The 22,325-nt window shown below is 44.7% G+C and overlaps 1 protein-coding gene across 1 annotated transcript in view; it reads left to right on the top strand.

Annotated features, from left to right (window-relative positions):
- THSD4 (thrombospondin type 1 domain containing 4) overlaps positions 1-22,325 on the top strand; it is a 564,631-nt gene that overhangs the window by 54,198 nt on the left and 488,108 nt on the right. Inside the window, 1 exon segment of the mRNA XM_084817856.1 lies at positions 13,612-13,711. Coding sequence (XP_084673982.1) covers positions 13,612-13,711 — 100 coding nt within the window.

The raw sequence follows: 22,325 nt of genomic DNA on the forward strand, positions 1-22,325 counted from the left end.
GAGAAAAATGCCTTTGGGGAGCCCCTGCCTGACACAGATCTAGCTAATACAGGCCATGGCATGTGCTGGATGGTGAAGTTTAAATTGGTTATGTATTTTATGTACGTGATGCTTCTGTGCCAAATTAATACATGCTGTTTCAGAAGAAAAATGGATCATTAGAAGAACCTATGATTAGAAACGTCAGCCAGTAGGGTTGTGCCAAGGCACTGATATTTTAAAAAAGCCTGGGAGAGAGAGAGCAAAAAAGCGAGAAAGAGAGTTCATACCAACAGGAGAATTAGGTGGGACAGCTCTTCCTGTGCCTCTTCAGGCAGATGTTCACCCTTCAACTAGAGATGGAGGAATCAGTGATTTTCAAGCTTGGCTAAATTCTCTGAAAATAATTTCAAAGCTCATTTCACCTTGCTTCCGTTTTCCATTCAGAGCTTTTTCTGGTTCGTTCAAATGGAGAAAATGCACATATTTTTCCAAAGTGCACATTTTCCCTCCATTGACTAAAACATGAAAATGCATTTTTTTAAAATGTGCACTTCAAAGTGTACATTTTTTAAAAATGCATTTTTCAAATGTAATTGCAAATTTGGGAATTTGGGAACATTTCTAAAAAAAAAGTGCTCCTGCTTGCATTCGCCTCCAGGATTCCAAATAGGATATGTTTGCATGATTTGCAAACAGAAACAAAACTTACGCACATCCCAGCCTTCAACTCATGGGGTGAGATGGAGGGGGTGGAGCTACCACTCTCATCCCTGCTCCCTCTCATGCAATTCTAATTATGTGGGGAATCATATCCCCTGAATAGGCCTATAATTGTCCTACAATAAGTTATCAGTATTTCAAAATTCTGGCTACAACATTTAATTGGGCCTCTTTTTTGCAAGCAAAAACGAAATTCTCAAACAAAGAAAATATTCTTAAACATGAAATATTCTCAAACAAACTCAATGTTCAGAAGGCATCCCCACAAGGCAAAACTGGAACAGTAATAGTGATTTTGTAGGGCAACGTACTAGAGCATGGAGACCAGAAATCAGGATGGTTGGAGTGTATGACAATAACACATTACCCCATTATTGTTTGTCATCCAAATCATGCAAAGTTTTGTAGATGAAACACCTTGCAGTATCTGTTTGACCTGAGAGGATCATGGTGGGACAAACAAATTGAATATGACACCAGGATGCTTCCATCGTATCGCCTCCAGCTGACTTTAAAAAGATTGCATCACTAGGGCTGGATGAGAAATGTATTCAATCTGAATTTTTATGAGAACTTACTCAGTTCACACTTCCTGAACCTATATACTAACCAGAATGCATTTGTTTACTTTTCGGCATTTTGCGATGGAATTTGCAACTCAAAAAATGCACAGAAATGTGTATAGGTGAGGAAATTATGCACAAAAATACCGTATATACAGTAAAAGTGCTTCAAAAAGTGCACATACCTTGGAAAATGCACATACAATGCTTATACTAGAAGGAACTCACACAACAATGTGTTACGAATTTTGGTGCGGACTCCAATCCCCCCCAGCCCCAAATTTTAAGAGTGATGCAGAAAGAGGCTGAATTTTTTTTACAATTAGGATAAAGAGAAACTGAGCAAAACTAAAATTGACGGATTCACCCATCCCTATCTGTCTCCAGCCAGTCTGGCAAGGTGAAGGAACATAAGAACCTGCCTTATACCAGGCAGTGGCTCTCCTTCTCCAGTGTCTTGGGCAGAGGAAGTATTTCCCATTCACTTGCTCCCTGATCCTTTTACATGGAGATGCGAGGGACTGAACCTGGGGCTTTCTGCACGCATAGCACATGCTCCAAGCTACAGCCCCTCTCCCACATACATACACAGTGTGTGAAAGCAAGAGTGAGCGCACAGCTGCCCATGCCAAAGCCAATATGGCTTTCCTTCTCTGCGCTAGCTTCCCCACGACAGAAGACCGAACGCCAAATTCCTCATATTACTGAAACATGCATGTCGGCGGTTGATAAACTCACGTAGGGCAACGGTAGTTCCTGTCATCACCAAACGAGTTGGACATTGATTGATTTACAGGCAAGAAGAAGCACAAGGAATGATTCTTGCTAACTGTCTGCGTCCCTGGCTTTAAAGTCTCCAAAGCTTCTCAGCCAAGGAATGTATTTTTCTCCTCTTGTTCTCGCTCTACTTGCCTTCCCAGTTTATGTTATATATTTTTTTCTAGATAAGCAGGTCTTGTTATTAACCACCTGGAGAAAAACTTTGGGCAAGGGTGGGGTGCTTTTGGGAAGGCATTGTTTATGCATAAAGCTCCACAATCATGGATAGTAGTAATGAAACAGGAATATATCAGTATTCTTGGAGGAGATGTGTGTGTGTGTGTGTGTGTGTTAGGGAACAGCGAACTTACCTGGGTCCACCTTGTGCACTGCTCAACAGACCCTGCAGCTGCCCGCTCCCTTGCAGCTTTTATGTAAAGGGGCCTTTTACGCAAATGGTGGCCGTAAATAAGCCCATTTATGCAACATTACAGACAGAAATTGTCTATTTTGGCCTATTTACAGCTGCCATTTGTGGACCGGCTGGCGACTCATGCTCCATGCTGAACAGGGGTGGCTGGCTGGTGGGGTCCACAGACTCCAGTCTGGGGGGCTCAGTAGGTGGATGTCCATCGGACTCCGCCCCCCCCGGATATCCGTGATATCCCTAGTGCGTGGTATACAGTTTTGCAACAGATCAGTAACAAACAAGTAGGTAAACCAAGTACATTGCAAAGCCATAAACACACACCTTGTTGTTTGATGTTTGGTTGTGATGTTGAAGAAATCCACAACAGATTCAAATGAGTTCAGATTTCTATGAAACTGACCTGTGGATTCCTCAGCGGATTGGCTTTTTCCAAGTTGCATGGATTCCGTGGACTTGCAGATCATTTTTTTTTTTTTACTTGGGCGGGGGGAGGTGGTTGTGAAAATTTGCACTTGTGTGAAGGTGCATTAATGCTAATGCACACACTTGCCCAAGTGGAACAAAATTCTTGTACATCCCTAAAAAATTCTGATTCTGACAATGAGTGGACAACAAAATGAAAGACGCCTGACAATCAATGAAACACAGATGGAATGGATTTAACAAAATCCATACATCCCTATGACTGGCAATAGGATGATGAGTGCACATAAACTGTCAGTAGTTTCTCCATGTCAGATTCCATTGACCATGGCACTGGGCAGCAGTTTGGAACATGGCAGTCCTGTACAAAAGGATTGGGTCCTGTCTAAGTGGAATAAAACCAGAATGCTAGCACTTAACATCAAATATACCCCACTCATCCCACATCTCCACCATTGCACCCCCCCCACACACACACATTGGCCTCAAATATAGAGGGGAAGGGGTTATACATTGCCCAGGCTCCTCATTCTCTCTGCTTTCATTCCCTTGTTCTACTGAGGTACCAGGAGAGAAATGGGGGAATCCTCCATCGGCCCCATCCTGTCTGAACTTTAAATATCCACTGAGAGTTGTAATATCAACAGCCCTTTCCCACCCACCTCCACGAGACATCTGGGGTGTGGGTTGTGAGAGGTGGTTTCCCTATCATTATAGCAACAGGGATGTCATTGGCTATCTCCTCCTCTTTTGACCAATTGCTCATTTGCTGAGATGCAGACACAGAGTTGCTATGGTGGTATCAGCCTGGAGGTGGTGGCCACAGATTTTTTCCCATCAGTCTGTTTAGACAGCAGCAGTGAATCCCTGACATGTCATTTCAGGGGGCGGTGGGCGGGCGAGGAAGGGATGAACATTTGGATCTTTCATGAATATGAAACAATGTCCACAGAAGTTTGATACCTGTAGGGTCAAGAGGAAAAAAATGTCCACAGAAATTTGATACCTGTAGGGGTAAGAGGGGAAAAATGTCCACAGAAGTTTGATACCTGTAGGGTTAAGAGGGAAAAATGTCCACAGACGTTTGATACCTGTAGGGTTAAGAGGGAAAAATGTCCACAGAAGTTTGATATCTGTAGGGTTAAGAGGGAAAAATGTCCACAAAATTTTGATATCTGTAGGGTCAAGAGAAAAACGTTTGTACACTTCATAGATTGAAAAAGATCTATAACTTAACGACTGATCAGTGTTGAAAATGTGGGAAAACTGGTATGGACGTAACCCATATTTTTTGGCATTGAGAAACAATTAAAACATTTTGGAAGGTTATCTTGCATCCCAGACAATTAATCATGGGTTATAGGATCCCTGAGGATCTAGCGGTAATTCTGTTAAATTACTTGGAGGATTTAGTGGAAAAATGTTGTCATCGAGGTGGTGACAAATCTATTAACAGTGGTGAGGATGTCTATAGCTCTGTATTGGAAAATAAAAGAAAAAGATTATTGCTCCACTAACTTCAGGCCCTCCCCACCCCAAATATGAGGTACTGCTGTAATGATAAAAATGACTTGATAACACTCCAGGTTTGTCTTTGGGAAAAGCCCTACAAAGATGGACAACACTCGCCATGTACCAGAATGATAAAATTCCGTAACAATATATAACCTCTTGTACTTTCCCCCCTCTAATATGAAAAACAATATACTATAATTTATGCACGTCATTACAGTGTACTGTAGCGTATTTATAGTGCAGGGCTGAACGTTGGCAGAGGAGAACTTTTGGCCTGTGTTGGGGAGGAGGGGTTAAAGCAGAAACAGGAGGTGAAACCGTCTCCCCTCTTTCTTATCTCAGGGGTGTCATGTATTGCGTATTTCTGGCATGGGGTGCAAGTCTCGTGGTGTGCCTCTCAGCCTGGTGGTGGCCACCATATGTATTTACCCAGAATGACTGGAATGCCACCACGTCATAACGTTGCATTGTTCTGGGTATTCTGGGGAACTATGGTCACCTTTAGCAGTGGTGCCACCAGGGTGATGTAAAGAGTACCCTTTTGCCTGTGTCCTCATTGGCTGGGTCCCCCCAAGGTAGTGTCTGATGGGTTCAGATTGCTGTCATTCAAAAGTTAAGGTGGGGAAAAGGCCTTTTTTAAGGGGCCTGTGCTTTCTTTTTCCAGGAAGGCTGGGTGAGGAGGAGCAGCCGTTGCTGCCACCAGGTGAAAAAAAGAGAGACAGTGGTGATGGTGGGAAAAGCGACTTGCCTGGGGCCACCTCAAAGCTCTGGCCATTAGCCCAGAAGGAGCGTGGAGAAGCGCCAAATACTGTCATGTCCCTCCCTTCAAAATCCACCTCTCCCCTGAAAATAAATGGAATTCCAGCTTTTCCCCAGCATGTAAATAGGGCTGTGAAAATGGCGGTGGGGGTGGGGAAGGTATTTTCTCTCAGCGCTGCAGGTTTTTTTTAAAAAAAAGAAAGCGAAGGTGGCAAAACTCTACATTCCTAGGTTGTTTTTTTTTTCAAAGCATCTTTGCCTGGTGCACCCAACCGAGGAGCCAGAAAGCGATTAGTGCTTAGACAGCCTTCGGACTTCCAGCCAGTTTTTGTCAAATGGAAATAACTTTTCATTGGTTTCTCTTTAACCAAGTGCCTCTTGCATTACACACATTTTCTATAAATATGACTTTCTAGGCAAGGGATATTTGGATGGTTTTTCATTTCTTCTTTTTTAAAGTATATAAAAAAAGCAAGGCTGTAGCTGAGAAGGAGAACAGCCAAGTGTGTGACTGCAGTTAAAGGATTTGCTTGAAATAGCAGCGGCCTTGATGCCTGACTTGGGATCGCTCAGAGAAGATCCCTTGGACAGTCGAGACCAAAGACGTCACTGCTTCTGCATCTTGCTCCCAACTATGCTCCAACAGAAACTTGGAAAAGCAATTTTAGGAACCCCCCTTTTTTTCTGTTTTCCAAATTTATTCACTTTAAGCTACTGGACGTCAAAGATCTGGGAAGAATAACCAAGTTCAACTGGCTATACTGTTGATTAATGTAAAGCCATTTTAGTTAGGGAGAATTCTTAGAAAGCGGTCACCCGTGGTGTGAATTTGCATGACCCATCTCGTTTTGATAGATTTTGCAGTGATGAATCTGCATTTTGAAGTGAATGGGTCATTTGAGGCTGCCTATTTTCTGGAATTGCCAGTGCTGCTGTAAATAACAGATATAAATAATAGATATAAATTGACCTTCTCCAATGTGGTGTGCCCTCCAGATGTTTTGGATGACAACTCCCATCAGCCTGGACCAGCATGGCCAATGGGTAGGGATGATGGAAATCATAGTCCAAAAACATCTAGAAAGCACCATGTTAAGGCAGGCTGCTTTTTTACATACAGGACACAGTTTTCATTAAGCAGTTTTTAGCAAGTCCTATTACCAACATATATTTTATTTATTTAATTGAAACATTTATTTCCTACTTTTCCTATAAGATGTTCAAGGTGGCTAATGATTAGGGACGAGGGATAAATTTTAATATGAACACTTTGGAACCCCTGTACAAACCAAAACTCATTGGTTTTACCCATTGGAATTCACAGTTCTCTGAATTTTGCTATGGAGATATCCAATTAAAAATGTGTACAGAATACCTATACTAGACAAAATCAGGTTCAAATGTGCATTATATTAGGAAAACTGCTTGCAAAAATGTGCATAGATACATGCACATTCATAGAAACATGCATGCATTAGAAGAAATGTCCACAAAAATGCTTCTGAATTTTGTGCAAACTTTAACAAAAATTCTCAAAGTTTGTGTCAAACTAAAGACTGGAAACATGAGACATGGAGAGAAGCAGAAATTGGCAGGTTTGTCCATCTCTCCTAATGACAATAAGTTATAAACAAATAAGATTACTACAAGCAACAGAATACAAAAAGATAAAAGGCAGCTGTTTGAAACAATTAGACATGAAAAACAATTAGTGCAGGAGCTGAAAACTATTCATGTCTCAGAAGCCTGTCTAAACAGGAAAGTTTTAGCTCTCCAGTGGAAGGCCATTGAGGAGAGGGAGTTCCATAGCTTGGGTACGGCCACTGAAAAGGGTCTCTCTCTAGCTCCAAAGAAGATATTTCTGGGGAAACTGGGACACACAGGAGGGCTTCTGATGAAGATCTTAGCAGGTGTGCAGGCTTGGATAGGGGTGTACAGATCGTGTAAAATCCATTCTGTCTGTGTTTCATGGATTCTCAGGTGCCTTTCATTCCATGTCTGCCCATTGATGGAATCAGATTTTTCTATTTCTGAATTTGCACAAATTTGCACGTGAAAAAATGCACAAATTCCACCAAAATGCACAAATTCCCCTAAATTTAGCCTAAGTGGAAAATGCACCTTTTTGCCTGGTTATTTTTGTGCATTTTTCTATGACAACAATTCCAGAAAGTTGTTTTTTTTAACGGTCTGCAAGTCCGTTATCTGTCCACGGGCTGCGAGATCCATGGGTCAGAGTCATAAAAATCCAAACTCATTTGGTTCTGTTGTAGATTTCTCTGACTTCCCTAAACTTGGCTAGGAGAATATCCTGGTCCAAAGCCATGAAGGGCTTTAACAGCCATCACCAGCTCTTTGGATTGGCCAGGAAACAGATTGGAAGCCACTTCAGTTGTTTCAGTTAGGGAGTCACGTGCTTCTTCTTTACAGGCCCACTTAACAATTTGGCTGCTGCACTCTGGCAGTAGGGAGGGCATTTGTGGGACAAGTCTAATATTTAAAACCTGGACCTGTATGCAGAGAATTCATTACTTATAGGGAGCCTTGGAAATGGAGTTTCCAATATTTCTTTGCTTCATTGACTGAGCCAGGTCACATCAGGAACTCCATTTCCCAGGCTCCATGGTGGCAAAAGGTAATCCTCACCAGCGTTGGACAACTTGTGACCCTCCAGATGTTCTGGCCTATAACTCCCATCATCCCTCACCATTACATACTCTGGCTAAGGCTGATGGGAGTTGCAGGCCAAAACATTTGGAGGGCCACACATTGCCAACTCCTGCTGCACGCAAATGTCCAGGCCTTAAAGTTGAGGCAGGTGCACTGCTGATTGTCTCCTCCCCATCCCCCCGTCTGCTGGCTCCTCTTATTTTGCAGTGGTGGGTTTTGGGATGGAGGTAGATTGGTGGGTGGACTGCGAGGGAGCTCCCCTGTTAGGAACAGCCACAAGAGTAGGCACAGTTGGGCACCTGCTGAGGGCCCACACCTGGGCAGACAAGAGCTCCCTGAACTTGCTCCTTTTCTTCACCCTTGCAACTTGCTTATTCACCTGCATCTTGCTCTGGCCCAGACAACAATGGTGGTGAGAAGGAGGAGCAGGAGATGATATTGCCTACTTGCTCACTGTCTGTCTGTCTGTGAAACAAGCATGAGAAAGAGGATGAGGAGCAATAGTAGTTGGTGACCTTGGTGGTGAGAAGGTAGACTCATTGAAGGTGTGTTGCCCAAGGGCCCTAAAAAAACCTGTAGCTGGCACTGTCCCTGAGGTTGGTCCTTCTGAGCTTATTGGAAGATCTCTCAATGAGATCTCTGAAAGTGCTCAGAAAGACTGTATTAATTATGAAGTGAGTTATGGGTGATTCACTAGTCATGAATATCATCCCATCACTGTTGTCTTCACCATTGTTGCTAAAAATTTAGGTTAGATCTTCTGATATAATCACTGGTACTTTCTACATCACCATCAATAAGTATTAATGTAAGATTAGCAGGATATGGATTTTGGTCATCATATCCTCACTCTGTTAATAATCATGCTCAGGAAGATCAAAAATATTTTTGCTGTTGCTGACATTCTAATGCTAGATTCTGTTGGCACGGGGTAAACTAGACAAATCTACTTTTTCTTTGTCTGCTTATAAATGTTGCAAAAAAACCAGAAAGAAAAAAAAAATGTTTGGATTGAGCCATAGCACTTGTACAGAACACAGACACAATTTTCCAGGACTTTGTAGAACTCCATCCTCTTGTCTCCCAAGATAATCCTAATCAAATGAAATGTCTTACAATTCCTTATATTTGTTCATTAAATTGAACCACTATGTTGTCTCTTCTCTCTCTCTCTCTCTCTCTCTCTCTCTCTCTCTCTCTCTCTCTCTGTTTTTGAAGAAAGAACAAACATAATTGTTTCCAGTACAGGCACGCAGTCCCAACAATGCTTTCTTGGTCACATCTGGCAGGGTTGCAGAGGTCAGATTAATCACATTTCTGGTTTTTCCATCTCCATTGTCCCTGACGAGCATTTAGTTGATATTAGAAAAATGTAAGAATGATGCCATTATTGTCACCAAATGCAGCTGAATGCAGTACTATTGGGCCAGGGCTGGGCAGAAGGTAGATTCGAATCTACTGGTAGATTGCTGGATGATTTGTTATTATGTATTTTTTATTACTTATTACATTTCTGTACTGCCCAATAGCTGAGGCTCTCTGGACAGTTCACAACAATTAAAACCATAAAATACAACACGATAAAACATAGTATAAGACATAACATTTTAAAAGTAGCATGTAAACGCAAAGTAAAACCCACATGCGTCTGCTGATAAAGAATCAGTGTGGCTTCCACAAAGTTCTGTCTCACTGACTCTTTAGAGTTCTTTGAGAGGGTTGATAAACGTGTGGTCAGGAGTGATCCAGTAGGCATTGATTACTTGGTCATCCACAAGGCTTTTTACAAAGTCCCTCACCAAGGACTCCTGAGCAGACTTAGCAGAAACCAAAGACATGGAATAAATGATAAATTTTCCCAATAGAGTGTATAAACAGTAGGGTCCCCCAGGGATCTGTATTGGTATGAACATTTTTAAATTTGTACATGAATAGAGATGGGCGAACCTACTGTGGTCTGGGTTGCGTAGTGAATTGCTGGGCAGTCTGTGAGTGCCTGGTGGAGTGTGGTGTGGCTACCTGATCCCTCACCAAGCCGTCATTTTGCATAATAATGGTGGCCTGGCCTTTTTCATAAAGGCCAATTTCACGCAAATGATGGCTGTAAAACAGCCATTTACTCAAGATTACAGGGGTAAATCACCATTTACCCCTGTAATCTTGCATAAACGTTTGCTTTACGGCTGCCATTTGTTTAAAATCCACCTTTACGAAAAAGGCCAGGCCGCCATTTTGCAGCTTGGCAAGGGGTTGGGTTTTGAACGTTAGTTTGAATGTAGTTTGAACATTAATGTTTCACAAAGAAGTAAATGATATGATAATTGTATAACACTGTATATAACAGCTCATACGGACATTTCATTGTAAACAAGCAAGCCACATCCTGTGCCGTTCCCTGGCCATGTTTCTCCACGCAGTTCACAGAATAGATTGTTGTTTATTCGTTCAGTCGCTTCTGACTCTTCGTGACTTCATGGACCAGCCCACGCCAGAGCTTCCTGTTGGCCGTCACCACCCCCAGCTCCCCCAAGGTTGAGTCCGTCACCTCCAGAATATCATCCATTCATCTTGCCCTTGGTTGGCCCCTTTTCCTTTTGCCTTCCACTTTCCCTAGCATCAGCATCTTCTCCAGGGTCTCCTGTCTTCTCATTATGTGGCCAAAGTACTTCAGTTTTGCCTTTAATATCATTCCCTCAAGTGAGCAGTCTGGCTTTCTTTCCTGGAGTATGGACTGGTTTGATCTTCTTGCAGTCCAAGGCACACTCAGAATTTTCCTCCAGCAAAAGGCACCCTCAGATAAATTTAGCACCCTCAAATCTATCGCTTAAGACGGAGCACACTTATTCACATCCAGGGTGACCCTAGTTCAGGTTTTCACCTTTCTTAGTTTGGAGAGTTATTCATATGTGCATTTATGGGAGATGTAGGAATATTGATATAATGGGTTTTGTCTGCCTGAGCCCTAGGGGTATATGAAGCCCCCATACCTTTGGTCCGTGGGAGTCTGCGTGTGGGGGGGGAGGCGATGTGTTCCTCCCCCCTGGAATCCTTGCTGGCCTTGGCCGGCTCTGCTCTGCAGTGAGTCCGTGGAGCTGCCAGCCAGCTCCGGCCGCTGGGACGCAAATTTGGCGGCCTGCTACGACGGCCGCCATTTCATTCCGCAGCCCAGCTGTGGAAGGAAGATGACGACCTGACCCGGAGCAGCTTCTGCTGCCAGGTAAGGTCCGTCCCGGGGGGATTTTGGGGGGTGGCAGTGGGGGGGTAGTCCATTCTGCCACGGACTCCGGGGGGCCGGATTCTGAAGAATCTGGCCTCACTGGAGTCCGTGGCGGATTTCTCCGCCATCCCTACTGAGCCCTTCCATAGCCCATGGATGAGGTGTCATGGTGTGAGAAGCCTCCAGATGACTATAGCAGCTAAAGATTCTGACAGCTGCTACAAACACCTGTGAGCTCCTTCCAACTCCCTCTCTGTGGCACTGAGATTAAAGCCACATGAACAAGGTGAATTCAGGTGCAGATCAGTCACTACCAACTGACTGAGAATTCAAGTTTAGTCTCTTGTGCCTAAGCATTAACTGCACTGTTGCAGTAGAGCTAACAGTCATGTTCTGTTAATTGTGTTTTAGCTCTGAGAGATTCAGGTAACTTAATGTAACTGACAGATGGCTGGAAAAAAGAGAGGCAAGGTTAACAACAAAGCATGGTGTTCGGGAGAGAGTTACCTGGAAAAGCTTAAGCATATACAAATCAGCAAGGCCGGATGAAGTTCACCCTAGGGTTTTCCTTTCTCTATTTTGAAGAATTAGTAAAGGAAATGGCAGAACCTCTCAAAGAGAGTTCCATAAATCTTAGGCACATAGAAAGGTAGCAGATGGCTTGAAAGGAAAGGCTGTATTATAGTCTTGGAAAAAGGAAGGCTTTGGAAATGGATGATTTGTTTGTCTGAGTTCCTGAGCAGAAAATAATTCAAATCTCTAAAGAAGAGGATAAATTTTGGAATAATTGTGATGAAAAATAATAATAAGTAGATGTCTATATTTCTGGCCTGTGCCTCTTCTGAATGCTTTCCCTCCTAATTCCATTCTGTTCCATTTCTGTATTAATTTGTGATTATTATTATTATTAATGTTAAGATATCCTTTCAAAAATGTATTTTAAATGTAGCTTTTGAGACATTTCAACTGGTAAGAGCATGTTATAGTTGTGGAGCATCAGAGCCAGGGCTCAGTATACCTACAAAAACTTTGGTGAGATCATCCTTCCGCAAGCTAGTGCCCTCCAGACGTATTGGACTAAAACTCTCAGCATCCCCCAGACAGTGGCTGGGGATGCTGGGAGTTGAAGTCCAACACACCTGGAGGGTACCAGCTTGGGGAAGGCTGGCCTAGATTCATAGCATGGATTGAGTGATCACAAGTTTCCATGGCATCTCTACTGTGTTGGATTTCTTTGTCTCTTCCCTGGCTTCTTCAAAATGACAAGCAGTCTTGAAAAGCTGTGATCAGAAGAGTGGTGAGGGCTGGAGGAACTGCTTAACCCATTCCCTACCTTTCATTTGTCTGTTAAAGAATCCCACCCACACTGTTTCTTCCCCACTCATAGATGAAAAAGGCTTGGATCCCTTAAGCGTTTCCCAGCCTCTCCCGTTGTCTACAAGGTAAATTACTGAAATGTGTTTAGAATTTTTCCTCTTCTGGGGACCTGTCTGTTAGGAGCTTTTTGGACAAATGCCACGGAAATGCCTTCACTCTCTCGGATGCTTGTGAGTTCAGGCTGGTTGGATACCTGTAAATTAGCACAGCTGTTCCAGCACTGCTCTGAGATGATGCAGGTTTGGAAAAAGGATCCACACAGGTCATTCTGTTACCAAATCTATCCCAAAAAGCAATTAGAGTATTGGCTAAGCATTTGGAAAGGTCCAGCTTTCATGGCTCTCTAGTATCTGGAACACCTGTCCCCCAAGTTTTCCTGCTCACTTTAGCTCTACTGGATTCCCCCACGTCATGCTTGGTTTACCAGCTTACTGCTACTTAGATCAGGATTTAAAAACAAAACAAAACACAAGGATTGAAAGGGAGAAAACACTAACTGATGTGTCACTTGAGAAAAGTCCATGGAAGTTATTAATAGGGATTTTAGTCTTGCTCTTACATTTGTCCCCCAAATCTTGTTCAACTGCACTCCTTGATTGCAATCCTGCACCCTTTCTGCAGGGAGAATGAGGCCCAGAGTCATTCCCATCAGGCCCCAGTATATATTTTACCCACACGTACTGCTCTACTCCCCCTTTTCTGAAGAGAAAGCCTGTTGCACTACAGAAACGTCCTCAGTTTCTCAATTTTGCAGTCCTCCATTCTGGTTATCCCATTTGCTCAGCAGTTTGAGAATTATTTTTTAAACTTTGCTTCATAATTTGTACACATTTTTGTGCACTTTTCTACTAATACACACATTTTTGTATGCAATCTTTCTTAATATATACATTTCTGCAAGCCATTTCCCCTGATACAATCCATTTTTAAATGTTGATTTCAGGACATTTGTGTGCATTTGGTATGCATTTTTCATTGGAGAATGGCATCACAGAATTCGGAGAAGTGTAAATTTAGGAGGAAGATTACTGAGTTTTGGTTTGTGTATAGGTTCAAGAATGCAAAATTAACTACAAAACAGATTTCTCCCCCCAGCACTAGTTTGGATGTGATCTGGCATTAATGCATATAAAAAAGGGAGCAGTGGTGACTTGATTTGTGTTTCTAACACAATCCTCATGTAATTTGTTTAACAGGTGTGCCTTGAGAACAGAAGCATCAGGGAGGTTCAGTGTGCATCCTACAACAACAAGCCTTTTATGGGTCGATTCTATGAGTGGGAACCTTTTGCGGAAGGTAAGGGGAGATAAATCTCAGTGTCTTTCTAACGTGATGGAAAGAACTTCCTATTCTTCTGGAGCACATTATGTGACTTTCACTGTTCTGCTAGGTTGGTCATCTGTTTTGTGTGTGTGTGTGTGTGTGCGTGCGCACGCGCGCATATATTTAAGAGACCAATGGGGAGCATTTCAGTTCCCCAACTCATTCTGTAGCAGACCATACAGTTACCATGTTGCAGCAAAAAAATAAGGGTCAAAGGGTGAAGCTGCTAAATTGATATGCTTGAGGAGTTTTATGACCTGGTCTGCACTAATGCAGATCAGAACATAGTTATCTGCTTGCTTTCATGAATGTTCTGACATAGTTCTGGGTTCAAGAAGGGTATCAAAATACATTTTACAGTACTTATTTTGAGAGAAAATTTTTCTCAAAATACTTAATGAAATGCATTTTTTGGGGTGCAGATTTTAGAGAGAGGGAAAAAAACTTTGCAAATTAATTCTGGGAAGGGACCAACCTATTAGGGAACATTACATATGAAAGTAATGCAGATTAGAAAAAAAAGACTGATTCTCCAATCTTTACTGCTGAATTGGAATTCGTTAGCAAATTTGGCACTGTGAAACTTGGCTTCATCAAAGCCTGGGATTGCCTAAGAGCACAATCCCCTACCCCCTGCCGATGTTTATGGTTGGAGGGTGTTAAGATGGCACTGTCAGGGTTGGATCAGAGCCCAGAGAGCCCCAGAGCAGTTCTGATTCTGAGGAAGAGATAGAAACCATGGGAGAGGAACCCGCGTCTGTTCAGAGGAACAGCCAGGGGGAGAGCCCCTCCCGGTACACATTCCTGAGAGTGATAGTGACCCTGGCAGGGAGAGGGAGGAGCAACAACAGTTTCTGGATGCTAGGCACCAGTGCACCCTCAAGCGCGAGATGGCGGGCGCTGAGAGGAGGCGCTCAGCCCGCTTGGCGCAACGGCAACATCGGCGCCCCGATGCCCCACGGGAAAGGGGTGGACTCTCCCCTCCTAGCTCATAAGTACAGAGGTTTCCTGCATTCCCCTCCAAACAGAGATCAACTGATTCCTAAGGTTAGAACACCTGAGTAGGCAGCTCTCTTAAGTCTCATTCGTAGGATCAAGCAATTAGCATCTGTAAGCGTCATTAGATTGAATGGGAATAAAGCCTTGGAAAAGAGCCCTATCATCCGCGTGTCGATTCTGGCTACCTGAGGATTTCAGAAGGCATCAGGGGCGACCTCCTTGACAGGCACGTTGGTAGCCCTCTGTTGGCCTCTGTCAGTAGAGAGGTCCACTATCAGCTCCACCATGGCAGAGGACCCCTAGGAGGGTGGAAAGCTGCCACCACCAGTTCTTCCACTGACGTTAGCAGGTAAAAAGCACTAAAATAGGGCATTCTGTGGGCAGGGGAGGGGTGTGGAGAAGCTGTCTTTGGATCTGCTGTCCTGATGCAGCTCGATTAGCTATGGCTGCCTTGGAACTGGCCTAGCTAATCCCCCCATTGCTATCAAAGGGGAGGGTTGTAAAAACAAAGATCTGTTACACTGAAAAGCCTGATGACTGCCCCTACCCCTTTGTTCCATGGCTGGCATGAGTCTGCACAGCTAGGAATGTAGCGATAGATCTATCTTGTCCCTCCCCAGGATAGCTCTGAAACACATTACAAATGTGTCCCTCTTCATGTGTTTCTTTACACTACTGATCTTGCTTTGCACGTTCATCAGGAATGGGTCACCTCCCCCAACCCTAACTGGATCTTGTAATCATTTGACCAGATTCTCTCATCATTTATGCTCTACATAGTTCTGTGTCATAACTACTGCTTTCTCTTGCATGCTTGATATTTTGGGCATAGTTTATGCAAACGATCAATTTTCTTCTTGTTTTTGGGGCAGATGTGCCTGCCTGCTTATGTAGCTGATGATGTCATGCACCTGATGAGGTGGATTCTAGTCTATAGAAGCTTATGCCACAACACACTTGTTGGTTTACAAGATGCCCCAGGACTCTTGGTTGTTTTTGTTGCAACAAACTAATGTGGGTGGATTATTTAAGAGATGCTACTCTAAATGTGACCTCTGACTGTTTTGAGGAATAAACGAAAAACCAAATATTGGTAATCTCGCATGTATGTTCCTGGCTGGTTGGCTAGCCTTATGTGAGAAACTGGATCTCTCTCTCTTCTTCATCTCTCTCTCTCTCTCTCTCTCTCTCTCTCTCTCTCTCTCTCATGTCTGTCTGTCTGTCTGTCTGTCTCTTCTAATCTATCTCATCTATCTCCATGTGAGGAATTACTGTTGACAATTAATGTGGTTTGAGACTGAACACTTTGAAATAGGGATATATGAGAGTTTTGTTTTGCAAATCACTCAAAAATGCCCTGTCCACAATCCTGAATACGAACGGGAGTGCTTTTTCTGAAAATCTGTTGGCAATTTCCCAAACTTGTGTTCGCATTTGCAAAATCTCTACTCAAAAAAATGCACAGTTTTCTTAAAATGCACAAATTTTGAAAAATGTGTAACTTCCTCAAAAAGTTTCTCAAAATGCACAAATTCCTCAAAATGTGCAACTTCTAAATCAACCACACCTTAGGGAAATTTGTGCAAATTTGGGCATTTTTGCACAACTTTCACGTTCGAGAGCTGTTTGTTTTGTGCACTTTTTCCATTTGTGCAAATCAAAGAGCAATTGCAAATGTGAACACAAATCACAGAGAGATGAGCAGCAAGCTGATGTCTGGAGAATCTTGGTGACCTCACGGCTAACCTATTTGCTCCGGGAGAGATTTAATTAAAATATATGATGTTGCTGTTGATTATTTTCTTTTTGCAAAGCATTGGCACAGCATTAGTGTACATTTCTAAAGTCCCTGCAGAGATATAGATTTCCTCCAAGGAAGTGTAAAAACACTTTGAGGTGAGCAATAGGCACCCACTGACAAGGATTACAAATCAACTAGCCATCTATTAGAGGCTGGAAGTTAGTTTTTCTCAGACCAGATCAGGAGAGGCCCTTTTCCTCCTGTGTTTGTGGGGAGCAGAGGGAGAAGAGATCAGCAGTGGAATTTTGCAAAATCCTCACTATGCTTTATAAAATATTATCTTTCCCATCATAAGTTTGCTCTCTTACTGTTAAGGTCGTCTGTGTTCCTCATTCTCCTGCATAGTAGATGAAAGGTGTTTATGAAAAACAACACTGCCCATCACGATCTGTCAGATTGAACTGGGGAAAACAGTATGCCCCATCACGTTCTTTCCGACTGATGGACCTCCTAAAAAAGAATCCAAGTGCTAAGTCAGGGCTTTTAAGGACATGGAGAGTGGTGTTGGCCACAGCCCTGATCTGTGCAGAAGGCCAACTAGATATACATGAGAAGCCCACTAGCAGGACATGAATGCATAACCTCTCCTTGTTGTTCATCCTTAGTGTCTGGTATTCAGAGGTTTTCTGTCTCTATACATGGAGGCTCCACTCTGGCTCATTATGTTGTTAGATGTTATTATTGTTGATAGGATAGTATTGCATGAATACATACATTATAACTATTTATATCTCTCAGTTGGATTTTTACTTGATTTGATAAAGGTCCCAGGGCATCGTCTGAATGCACATGAGGCAGCCACCTTGCTGAAGCTAAGCAGGTTTGGGTCTGGTCAATGCTTGGAGGGGAGACCATCTGGGAACCACTAAGGCGGGGCTACCAGAGGCTGCTCGGGAAGGAGTCTGGGGGAAGGAGGACCAGCCAGCAGCTGCACCGGGTGGATCCTGAGCCTGCTTCTGCCCCTGCCAAACAGGTACGAAGGCGGGGCTGCCAGAGGCAGCACCTCGGCGTCACGCCAAGTGCGATGCTAAGTGCGCACTTCACGTCGCACTTGGAGTTGCACGGAACAGCACCTGCAGTCCCACCCACCTGCTTCTCCAGAGACACCAGCAGCCACAGATACCAGCAGCAAATAGCAGCAGCAGAGGGCAGCAGCTCTAAAGACCAGGGAGAAAGGGGCAAATGTGGACTTTATTTGCTCCGTCTTAGCTGCTGTTCTCTTTTATCTTTTTTATATTCTTTTAAACTGTTGTGCATTTTATATCTTAACATTTTAATATGTGCCTGGGAGGACTATTGAGCAACTCAGGGGGTCAGGGAGGTGCCACTATAACTGTGGTCATGGGCAGGGGGAGGTATGGCGTTGGGGGATTAACAGGCCAGCTGAGGAGAAGAGGGGCTAGACACCTTACAGCTGTCCCCTGTTCTGGTTCTTCCCCCAACCTGATGGTTCCCGGCAGCCTTACCAGTCTCCCCTTGGGTCTGATGGTGCTGCTGCTGAATGCCAGGTCAGCCCAAAATAAAATCTCCCTCATCCATGATTTGATTGTGGATGAGGGGGCTGACCTGGTATGTATTACTGAGACCTGGGTGGGGGAACTGGGAGGGGTCACTCTCTTCCAGCTGTGCCCTCCTGGGTACTCGGTGCAGCACCAACACCGACTTGAGGGTTGGGGAGGGGGGGTTGCCGTGGCCTATAGGAATTCAATCTCCCTCTCCAGGCTTCCTGCTCATTTGAGTGCAGATCTTGAGAGTTTGTACCTTGTGTTGGGTACCCGGGACAGATTGGGGATTCTGTTGGTGTACCGCCCACCCCGCTGCCCATCAGTCTCCCTGCCTGAGCTGACAGAGGTGGTCTCGGACTTGGTGTTGAGGACCCCTAGGATGATGGTCCTGGGGGATCTCAACTTCCATGCCGAGGCCGCTGTATCCGGGGCGGCTCAGGACTTCATGGCCGCCATGACAACCATGGGGCTGTCCCAACATGTCATCGGCCCAACGCATATAAAAGGACACACGCTTGATCTGGTTTTCTCGACTGGGCAGGAGGATGGTGATCTGAAAGTGGAGGAATTAACATCTGTCCCTTCGTCATGGTCAGATCACTTCCTGCTGAGGTTTAGACTCCTGGCAGCCTTCCCCCTCTGTAAGGGTGGGGGACCTATTAAAATGGTCCGCCCCTGGAGATTAATGGATTCCGATGGATTCCAGAGGGCTCTGGGGGATTTTCCTGCTGGTATGGCTGGTGCTCCTGTCGAAGCCCAGGTCGCTCTGTGGAATGCAGAGATGACTCGGGTGGTTGACACAATCGCGCCCAAGCGCCCTCTCCCTCTGAGCAGAGCCTGGCCAGCTCCTTGGTATACACCTGAGTTGAGGGCAATGAAGCAAGAGGGGAGACAGCTAGAACACAGGTGGAGGAAAACTCGTGCTGAGTCTGACCGAACACAGGTAAGAGCCCACTATCGAGCCTACTCTGTGGCGGTGAGGGTGGCAAAGAGACAGTTCTTTTCCACCCGCATTGCATCTTCTCAGTGTTGTCCAGCGGAGCTTTTCCGAGTGGTTCGTGGCCTGTTACATTCTGGGCCAGGGAGAGAGACGGTGGAACCCTCGGTGGCATGCTGTGATAAGTTTGCAAGGCACTTTGAAGATAAAGTCGCTCAGATTCATCATGAATTGGACACCACGATCAATGCAGTCCCATTGGTAGAGGCGTTCAGAGCACCGTCTGGTCCAGTTTTATTGGATGAGTTTCAGTTACTGAGGCCTGAGGATGTGGACAAGGTGCTTGGCCAAGTCTGATCGACCACTTGTGTGCTTGACCCTTGCCCTTCATGGCTTATTAAATCAAACAAGGAGGGGATGTCCGGCTGGGTCCAGGAGGTTGTAAATTCCTCCTTGAGAGAGGGAGTGGTGCCTGCCGCTTTAAAAGAGGCAGTAATTAGACCACTCCTGAAAAAGCCTAAACTGGACGCAGAGGATGTTAACAATTATAGGCCAGTGGCCAACATCCACTTCCTGGGCAAGGTGCTTGAGCGGGTGGTTGTAGGACAGCTCCAGGCACTGTTGATTGAAACAGATTATCTAGATCCATTTCAATCGGGCTTCAGGCCTGGTTTTGGAATGGAAACTGCCTTGGTCGCCCTGTGGGATGACCTTTGCCGGGAGAGGGAGAGGGACAGGGGGAGTGCGACCCTGTTGATTCTTCTGGACCCCTCAGCGGCTTTCAATACCATCGACCATGGCATCCTTCTGGATAGGTTGTCTGGGTTGGGAGTTGGAGGCACTGCATTACAGTGGTTCTGCTCCTACTTGGATGGCCGATATTCCAGAAGGTGGTGCTGGGGGATTATTGCTCTGTGCCATGGCAATTGTGCCATGGGGTTCCACAGGGCTCTATTTTATCCCCTATGCTGTTTAACATCTACATGAAACCGCTGGGGGAGGTTATCCGGAGGTGTGGGCTGAGGTGCCATCAATATGCGGATAACACCCAGCTCTACCTCTCTTTTTCATCAAATCCAGGTGACAGAACAGTGGCTGTTCTGAATCAGTGCCTGGGCACGGTAATGGACTGGATGAGGGCCAATAAACTGAAACTCAATCCAGACAAGACGGAGGTACTGTTAGTGGGTGGTTCGTCTGCCCGGCTAGGTGATATTCAACCTGTTCTGGAGGGGGTTGCACTCCCCCTAAAGGATCAGGTTCGTAGTTTGGGGGTGCTCTTGGATCCAGAACTGTCACTTGAGGCACAGGTGAACTCAGTGGCACGGAGCACTTTTTATCAGCTTAGGCTGGTATACCAACTACGCCCTTATCTGGACAGAGATAGCCTAGCTACAGTGATCCATGCTCTGATAACTTCTCATCTGGATTACTGCAATGCGTTATACGTGGGGCTGCCTTTGAAAACGGTCCGGCAACTTCAGCTGGTCCAAAATAGGGCAGCAAGATTGTTAACAGGGACTGGCCTGCGAGCTCATATTATGCCAGTACTTTTCCAGCTGAACTGGCTGCCAGTCCATTTCCGGGCCCGATTCAAAGTGCTGGTATTAACATTCAACCCCTTCATGGATCACTGCCTTGTTGTGGCGAAGGGGCTTGCGTAACTCAGTGAAGCCATAAGCTATGCCGTGCAGGGCCACCCAAGATGGACAGGTCATGGCAGAGAGTTCTGACAAAATGTGGTCCACTGGAGAAGGAAATGGCAACCCACTCCAGTATTCTTGCCAAGAAAACCCCATGGAACGTATCACAAGGCTAAAAGATATGACGCCGGAAGATGAGCCCCTCAGGTCGGAAGGTGCCCAATATGCTACTGGGGAAGAGCAGAGGGAATTTCCAAGTAGCGCCAGAAAGAGTGAAGCGGCTGGGCCAAACCCGAAAGGACACTCAGCTGTGGATGTGTCTGGTGGTGAAAAGAAAATCCGATGCTGTAAAGAACAATATGGTTTAGGAACCTGGAATGTCAGATCAATGAATCAAGGTAAGCTGGAGGTGGTCAAACATGAGATGGCAAGATTGAACATCGACAACTTGGGAATCAGCGAACTAAAATGGACAGGCATGGGCGAATTTAATTCAGGTGACCATCATATCTACTATTGTGGGCAAGAATCCCTTAGAAGAAATGGAGTAGCACTCATAGTCAACAAAAGGGTGGGAAAAGCAGTACTGGGGTACAATCTTAAAAATGATAGAATGATCTCAGTACGAATCCAAGGCAAACCATTCAACATCACAGTAATTCAAGTCTATGCCCCAACCACTGAGGCCGAAGAAGCTGAGGTTGATTGGTTCTATGAAGACCTACAACACCTTCTAGAACTAACACCAAAAAAAGATGTCCTCTTCATCATAGGGGATTGGAATGCTACAGTAGGAAGTCAAGAAATCACCGGGACAACAGGCAGGCATGGCCTTGGTGTACAAAATGAAGCAGGACAAAAGCTAATAGAGTTTTGCCAAGAGAACATGCTGATCATAGCAAACACTCTTTTCCAACAGCACAAGAGGCGACTCTACACATGGACGTCACCAGATGGTCAATATAGAAATCAGATTGATTATGTCCTTTGCAGTCAAAGATGGAGAAGCTCCATACAGTCAGTAAAAACAAGACCTGGAGCTGACTGTGGCTCAGATCATGAGCTGCTTCTTGCAAAATTTCGGCTTAAATTGAAGGACGTTGGGAAAACCACTAAACTGTTCAGGTATGACCTAAATCATATCCCTGATGAATATACAGTGGAGGTGAGGAATAGATTTCAGGGATTAGACCTGATAGACAGAGTGCCTGAGGAACTATGGACGGAGGTCCGTAACATTGTTCAGGAGGCAGCAACTCAATCCATCCCAAAGAAAAAGAAATGCAAGAAAGCCAAGTGGCTGTCTGATGAGGCTTTACAAGTAGCTCACGAAAGAAGGGAAGTGAAAAGCAAGGGAGAAAGGGGAAGATATACCCAACTGAATGCAGAGTTCCAGAGAATAGCAAGGAGAGACAAGAAGGCCTTCTTAAATGAACAATGCAAAGAAATCGAGGAAAACAACAGAATGGGAAAGACTAGAGATCTCTTCAAGAAAATTGGAGATCTCAAGGGAACGTTTTGTGCAAAGACGGGCATGATAAAGGACCAAGAAGGCAGGGACCTAACAGAAGCAGATGAGATTAAGAAGAGGTGGCAAGAATACACAGAAGAACTATACAGGAAAGATCTGAATGTCCCTGATAGCCATGATAGTGCGGTCACTGAACTTGAGCCGGACATCCTCGAGAGTGAAGTCAAGTGG

The sequence above is a fragment of the Heloderma suspectum genome, chromosome 11 (genome assembly GCF_057233095.1).
Source record: "Heloderma suspectum isolate Gila_16-S chromosome 11, 16-S_ref, whole genome shotgun sequence".
NCBI lineage: Eukaryota > Metazoa > Chordata > Lepidosauria > Squamata > Helodermatidae > Heloderma > Heloderma suspectum.